Raw genomic sequence first — 7714 nt, 5'->3', positions numbered from 1 at the left:
GACCATGGGAAGTATTTACAAAAGTACTACTTCTCGTACGTACTTTAGTATGTACTTATTTCTCATTAGCTCACGTTTTTTATTCCTCGCTTCCCCCAATCGTGTCGTTTCCGGCAAAAATGTTCATATTCTCACCATCGGGAGCAGTTAATTATCTAGTATTGGCTGCAGGAAAGTGCATCCTGTCACTAGAGGTAGGAACCAGTGAGATAAATTCATTCAATCTGCCCGAAAGGAAGGATCCTGCTGAAGCTGATGATGAAGATGACAGCAAAACAAAGTCATCTGGAGAGATTAACAGGGATATCCAGAACTGTGCAGTCTTTGGGAATAAATTCCTAGCTATAACGACAAATGACAAGTGTCTATTCGTCTTCAACGTAACCAATTGGCATCCCCTGGAGGCAAATCTCATAACAGAGAGAAAAATTCCAAGAGTGTCCAGTGCCACCTGCTTCTCCAGGGACGGTAAGTGCCTTCTGGTGGCTGACAAGAGTGGAGACTGCACAAAATACAATTGCTCTCAAGAGGACCTCCCTGAACAGCAACTGGGAGGTCATCTCAGCATTGTAACTGACATTCTCCTCACGGCCGATGAGAAGTTCTTCATAACGAGTGATCGGGATGAGAAAATCCGTGTAACCAAATTCCCAGAGAGCCATGAGATTGAGACCTATTGCCTGGGACATAGGGAATTTGTTTCTAAAATTGACCTACTGCCACATGATGAATCTCTCTTGGTGTCCCTGTCTGGAGATTCGAGTATTCGCCTCTGGGAATATCTCAAAGGCAAGGAAATTTACAGGATTGATCTTCCTGGAGCAGGCATCCAAATGGTTTGCAGAGCCGAAGGATCATCTTTAAGTCTTTTTGCTGTCTACATCAACGAAACCGATTCCCTGGTCATCATAAGGATTTCCGGGTCCAGTAGCTTCCAACATGAAATTGTAAAGACCATCTCTACTGAAGATTTCTTTGTGGATTCCCTGAATTTCTCTAACTCCCAACTTCTTCTTTTTGGAGTGTCCCAAAAAGATGATTATCATGCGGAAATTCGGGCTTTTGATGCAAGCAACTGGGATCCCATTGACTTGTCCCGAGTCAATGAAAGCCTCAAGGACCGTTTGGGAAGCTTTAGAAATAACAATCCGGGAGAATCTATTTCAGGACTCTTCAAAAAGAAATACTCCAACATTGAGGAGTATCATGAGAGGAAAAGGAAAAGGCTTGAACTCAAAAAAGCTAATAAATGATTGAATTTAAAATATTTCCATTTTATATTTCTTTTGCCTTTTTTATAAAGGTGTCTACACATTGGAGCTGATTTCATCAAGAATTATTTCAAGAATTTTTTAAAGAAAAATTCATATTTTTGAAGGAATTTTTGAAGAAAAATGCCTCCACATTGGGTTTTTTATTTTCCATCAAAAATTTTTTTGACAGATTGCCATCATTTCCAAGTCTCTACCTCTTCTGACTGTTTTTCACGAAAATTTGTTGTTTCACTACTGGAAAAAGTGAGAAAAGCGTTTGGTGAAGTTCCTTGGGATAGTATTTAGTGAATTTGTGAAGAAAATCTTCTAAATATGCAAGGGAATAGTGTTTTTCTTGAGATGTCGTTCCTGGTGGAATCCAACCCAGCCTTGAAGGAACATTTCCTGTGATTTTCCTCCAGAAATTGCCGGAAGTTAATCCATCTGTGTATTCTTGAGGTGTTCCACAGTACAGTGGCCTCGTACTCCATGGATTGCAAGATGAATGGAAAGGAGAAAATTTACGGGCACTTTGGAATCTCTGCCTTGGTTACCAATCAAAACAAGAGCTAACCAGAGCCACCGAGGAGATCTCAATGCAAACGAGAGCTGTCCGGAGCTACCAGAAGCCATCACTTGAACCCCCAGAAGAACATCAGAATGATCTTTTATATCATTCACTTTCTCAACCACTAGGAACTCTGTGGGATTGCTTCCTTTCGAGAACATCAGAACTGGATAGCCACATGCCTTCAATTCCTCATGTCAATGGAACATGGAACCCAGTAAATAAATCAGTAGTGGAATTATTTTGGAACATCCATGGAATTTTCACAGGAATATTCTTCTATTATATTAATTTAAAAAAAAACTACATTTTTTACATAATAGAGATCCTTTATGTAATTTTTTTTTTATTTATTAAGGGGTCCATCTGGAAGATGATTGCCCCGCCTTTATGTAATTTCTAATGATTATTTATTAAAAATTCCTACTTTTAATAACATAATGCAATGTAAAGGACTTTTAATTTAGAAGATTACGTGGATTTTTAAATATTTAGGTTTGCTTATTTTTAGTATAGTAGAAAATATATCTGATGTGGGGATGTTATAATATAATACAAGCGGTTTAAAATAAATGAACTAAAAAAAATCTAGTATAATATCGACCACTCAGAATATAATCCGACTATCTCGATTTTTTGCAAAATTCGTTTTTTTCGCTTTTCGGATACTCCGTGAAACCCTCTACCTTCCCTGTGAATATTATACCTGAATATAAATTATTTCCAAATTTATAGCGCTTTTTCTAAAAAAGCAAAATCTCACTCATTTTTCAATTCAGTCAGGATAAGAGCCGCATAATTCGACCGTGTGACGTCATCATTTTGCATGTCAAAAGTATTCCGGCTGATTTCACGATAATAGATAAGCTATTATTTGGCTGCAAATATGTATAGTTTTCAATTTGGTAATATCTAGTTAATAACCAGTATTGTTAATAATAATTAATAACTCTTCTATAAAATTAAAAAAATGGATCAAAAACTAAAAATTGGATATTGAATACGAAGTAGGCGTAAAGTGCTAGTATTTTTTATATGGAGTTTGACAGCTGTAATGGACATTTGAATGGCTTATATTTTATAAAGATCAAAGAAAATTTCACGATTTAATCCAGAATATTGCAATTATTTATGAAATATTACTGATATCTTGATAGTTTTTTGAGCTTCTCTAGTATTGCAAGTGTTGCAAAACCTGGATAAAAGCAATAAAATGCTAATTTATTATGCATCTGTTACATTTAAACTGTAAGATTTAGAAGTTTTCATATACAACTTCACACGGTCAGACACATGTGACCAACTTCGTGTGTGTGCTTTTGTCAAGTGATTCAGAAATAATAAAGACACAAGAATTCTCTAGATATCTCTTTCAATCGGCGCCAAGGATAAGATTAAGATTTCATACATTTCACAGGTAGAATATTTAACAACTGGCGCCAAGGATAAGATTAAGATTTCATACATTTCACAGGTAGAATATTTAACAACTGGCGATCGAGGTGAACACAAAGAAGATGGCTACTGCTCAAGAATACAGAGGAAATCCCGTTTGCGGTGAATTTAAGAAAGACATGTCCTGGGAAATTTACAAGGAGCGCTTGGAATTCTGGTTTGAAACTCGAGGAATCACCGATGAAGGTGAAAAGAGAGCGCATCTGTTTGCTGTTGCAGGACAGGATATTCTTGAGTTGGCTCAGGCCTTAACTGGAGGCGCTGTGAGAAGTCATTCGTACACACAAATTGTATCTAAGATTTCTACGCATATGGACGCTCAGAGAAACATGCGTAGAGAGAGATTTCACTTCTTCCAGAGGGAGCAGAGAGAAGGGGAGACCATCAAACAATTTGTTATGGCCCTCCATGTCCTTGCTCGTTATTGCAAATTTCACGACGTGGAAGATATGATTACTGATCGGATGGTTTGTGGTGTGCGAGATGTGTCTTTGAGAAAAAAATTGCTTGAGCATCCGGCTTTGAAGTTCGATGAGGCAATGGAAATTGCATTGGCTTCAGAATCAGCGGATGCTGGAGCTAAGGAGATGACAAAGGCAATAGTGTCTGAAGTTCACAAGAGTTGTGTGGCAGGGGAAGCCACTGTAGACAAAGTGAGGTTATGCTTTCGCTGTGGAAACCCTCATGACCCAGAGAGGTGTTGGGCTAAGGACAGGAAATGCCATTTTTGCAAGAAAAAGGGACATATTAGATCAAAATGTGTTGCAATGAAGGAAGGAAAAAACATTCATGCTACTACTGATGCGTCAGATAGCGATGAAGAGAAGGTGAAACATCTGTCTGGAAGAGTAGGAGGCGTAAATGTTTTGGGGCAAATCTGTCCGGAAGAGTGCGTCGATGTGCAGATCAATGGTGTGACGACCGGAATGGAGGTGGATTCTGGAGCGACTGTGTCAGTGATGCCAGTACAAATTTGGAAGAAAATTGCGAATCCTGGTACGGAGTTAAAAAAATCATCAATTCATCTCAAGACATGGCTTAGTCAGGGTGTAGTCATTCTTGGAGAGGTGAATGTGGAAGTAACTCTTGGCAAGAAAAAAGCAATTTTGCCTTTACTGATCACAGAAAAGGGTGGATCACCTCTATTGGGACGCAATTGGTTTAAACCTCTGGGAATCGAAATTCGGATAGCCGCAGTAGAAGAAACTGTGGACTCGAAGACTATTAAAGAGGTATGTGATCGTTACAAGTGTGTTTTTGAGAATAAGTTGGGCAAGTCTGTTAGGGGAGAAGTTAAGATTGAATTAAAAGAGGACGCACAGCCACGTTTTTTCAAAAGTCGGGCTGTACCTTTTGCAATTAAAGAAGAAGTAGGTCAGGAATTGGACAGGTTGGTGGAACAGGAAATCTTGGAGCCCGTGAATTTCTCGGAGTGGGCAACACCTATTTGTATTGCTCGGAAAAAGAACGGAGAAATTCGCATTTGTGGAGATTATCGTTCAACTGTCAATGAGGCCTCCCGGACGAACGATTATCCTTTACCTACTGTCAGGGAGCTATTGGCCAATTGCAAAGGGAAGATTTTCTCAAAGTTAGATTTAACTCAGGCATACCAGCAGCTGCCCGTGAGCGAGGAAACTGCTCATCTGCTCACAATCAATACTCACCAAGGTCTATACAGAGTCAAAAGGCTTCAATTCGGAATCTCAGCAGCTCCGGGATTGTTTCAGAAATTCATGGATTCGCTACTGCAGGGAATTCCCGGTGTGCAAGTGTACTTGGATGACATTCTCATTGTGAGTGATACACCCAAGGAGCATTATGATCGTTTGGCTGAAGTTCTTGGAAGGCTGAAGGGTGCTAACCTCACTATAAAAAGGGACAAATGCGTTTTTGGGGCACCCAAGGTTCAATTTGTGGGTTTTTCCATTTCCGGGGATGGTGTACATACCCTGGAGGATCATGTGACTGCTATTAGGAGAGCACCCACTCCAAAAAACAAAACTGAATTGCAGGCTTGGTTGGGTATGATAAACTTTTATGCCCGATTTATTCCCAATAGGGCTACAATGGCAGAATGTCTCTTTCGTTTGCTGGATGACAACACTACTTGGAATTGGACGAAGGAACACGATGATGCTATGGAAAATTTGAAGAAGGCTTTGGAATCTGCAAGTGTTTTGACACATTACGACCTGAAAAAACCTTTAGTGTTGTCGTGTGACAGCTCACCATATGGAATTGGAGCGGTTTTGGCACATCGCACAGAGGAGGGGGAAAAACCCATTGCATTTTTTTCAAGAACATTGTCGAAGTGTCAAAGAAATTATGCTCAGATTGACAAAGAGGCACTGGCAGTGATGTCTGGAGTGTGTCATTTTCATCAATATTTGGCTGGTCGTGAATTCATTATTATAACCGATCACAAACCATTGCTGGGAATATTCAATCCGACTAGAAATATACAGGAAGCAATTTCACCCCGAATGCTTCGTTGGAGACTGATTGTCGGGGCCTATAAATATCGGATTGAATACAGGAAGGGTACACTACATGGAAATGCTGATGCATTGAGTCGACTGCCACTTCCTTGGCCAATTATTGATGTGGAGGAACCTGATAATGGCGGTCACATTGCTATGTTAGAAGTCGAGAGTGGACCTGTGACCGCGAAACAAATTCAGAAATGGACAAGGAAGGACTCAACGTTGAGCAGAGTAAAAAGATGGGTACTGGATGGATTTCCTGAACATTGCTCAGATATAGAGCTGAAAACTTATTTTGACAAAAGATCTGAGATTTCAATTGAAAAGGACATTTTGCTTTGGGGAGTCCGTGTTATTATCCCTGAGAGAGCTAGAAAATCATTATTGGAGACACTTCATCAAGCCCATAATGGCATTGTGGCTATGAAGATGTCGGCGAGAGCATATTTTTGGTGGCCAAAAATGGATAAGGATATCGAGGACACAGTTAGACAGTGCGAAACATGTCAAGTTTTAAGGAATGACCCGCCAAAGGCACCACTTTGTGACAACAAGGAAAGCAAGAGACCCTGGCACAAGCTGCATGTAGATTTCGCGGGTCCGTTTATGGATAAAAATTTTCTGGTTGTAGTGGATGATATGTCGAAATGGTTGGAAGTGCGTGTGGTACGGGCGCAGTCATCAGTTGAAGTGATCAAGGTTTTCCGAGATTTATTCGCAACGCATGGAATTCCTGCTGAAGTATGCAGTGACAACGGACGAGCTTTTGTGTCTGAGGAAATGAAGGAGTTTTGGTGTAGTCATGGAATTAAACATTTCACAGTAGCGCCCTACCATCCATCGTCGAATGGACTTGCAGAACGAATGGTTCAGTCAGTGAAAGACAAGTTAAAGAAATTGGATGGAGATATCGAGAGTCGAGTTCGTGAGCTTCTGATGAATCAACACACAACCCCACATGCAACGACGGGAAAAAGTCCAGCAGAACTTTTGATGGGAAGGCGTTTGAAAACATTGCTCAGCAAGGTACTTCCAGACGAATTGGAGGAGGGAAGGAAAGTAGATGGACAAGCAAGACAATTCGCTGTTGGAGATCACGTTTTTGCCAGAAATTATGGATCTGGTCCAAAATGGATTGCGGCCACCATTGTTGAAAAGACTGGACCAGTTTCATATCAAGTTCAATTGGAATCAGGAGTACTATGGCGTCGGCACATTAATCAGCTGATTTCAAGGACATTAGGTACTTCAGCGCAGCCGAATGTGATTCAAGAAAATCCACAGGAAGAAATTGTTATTCCGGTTCCATCCGAAAACTTTTCTGAGGAAGACATCGAGACAGAAAATCAAGAAATATTGATATCGGATGATACACCAGCTCCATTAACGTCAGAAAACAGTCAGATGCAGATGGATCCGGTTTCACCAAGAAGTGTCGAAAGACCTGTTCGTGAACGACGACCACCAAGTTATCTGAAGGATTATCATACTTACAAGATTGAAGGGGGAAGGGGATTTGTTACATTTAAACTGTAAGATTTAGAAGTTTTCATATACAACTTCACACGGTCAGACACATGTGACCAACTTCGTGTGTGTGCTTTTGTCAAGTGATTCAGAAATAATAAAGACACAAGAATTCTCTAGATATCTCTTTCAATCGGCGCCAAGGATAAGATTAAGATTTCATACATTTCACAGGTAGAATATTTAACAGCATCAAACTTCTCTTTGGCGCGAGAGCTCATAACCTATTAACTTTTAAGAGGTTTTGTTGCTTGATAATTGGTTAGAAATAATAATAAGAAATATGTGAAAAAGTGAAAATAATAAAAACTAAATAATATAAGACCTATAGGGGGTGTGGTTACCCGTCCTACTTCACTGAAACACTACCTCTTATTTCGATAATTATATCTTTTTATTAATCAATTTTCACATGAAAGTTTTCT

The 7714-nt window shown here is 39.8% G+C and overlaps 2 protein-coding genes across 2 annotated transcripts; both read left to right on the top strand.

The window, feature by feature from the left end:
• Positions 1-28: 28 nt before the first annotated feature.
• Positions 29-1267, top strand: LOC129805556 (tRNA (guanine-N(7)-)-methyltransferase non-catalytic subunit wuho). The gene has a single exon (XM_055853547.1). It carries the CDS (start codon positions 120-122, stop codon positions 1251-1253), a length of 1134 nt encoding a protein of 377 aa, XP_055709522.1. The 5' UTR covers positions 29-119; the 3' UTR covers positions 1254-1267.
• Positions 1268-3338: 2071 nt separating this feature from the next.
• LOC129806688 (uncharacterized protein K02A2.6-like) lies at positions 3339-7298 on the top strand. The gene has a single exon (XM_055855458.1). The coding sequence runs from the start codon at positions 3339-3341 to the stop codon at positions 7296-7298; it is 3960 nt and encodes a 1319-aa protein (XP_055711433.1).
• The last annotated feature ends 416 nt before the right edge of the window (positions 7299-7714 follow it).

Source organism: Phlebotomus papatasi, chromosome 3 (genome assembly GCF_024763615.1).
Source record: "Phlebotomus papatasi isolate M1 chromosome 3, Ppap_2.1, whole genome shotgun sequence".
Classification (NCBI taxonomy): domain Eukaryota; kingdom Metazoa; phylum Arthropoda; class Insecta; order Diptera; family Psychodidae; genus Phlebotomus; species Phlebotomus papatasi.
This window is presented reverse-complemented; position numbering and strand designations above follow the sequence as displayed.

Coding starts and splice junctions, on each gene's coding strand:
- LOC129806688 (XM_055855458.1), top strand. CDS start 3,339: ATGGCTACTGCTCAAGAATACAGAGGAAATCCCGTTTGCGGTGAATTT.
- LOC129805556 (XM_055853547.1), top strand. CDS start 120: ATGTTCATATTCTCACCATCGGGAGCAGTTAATTATCTAGTATTGGCT.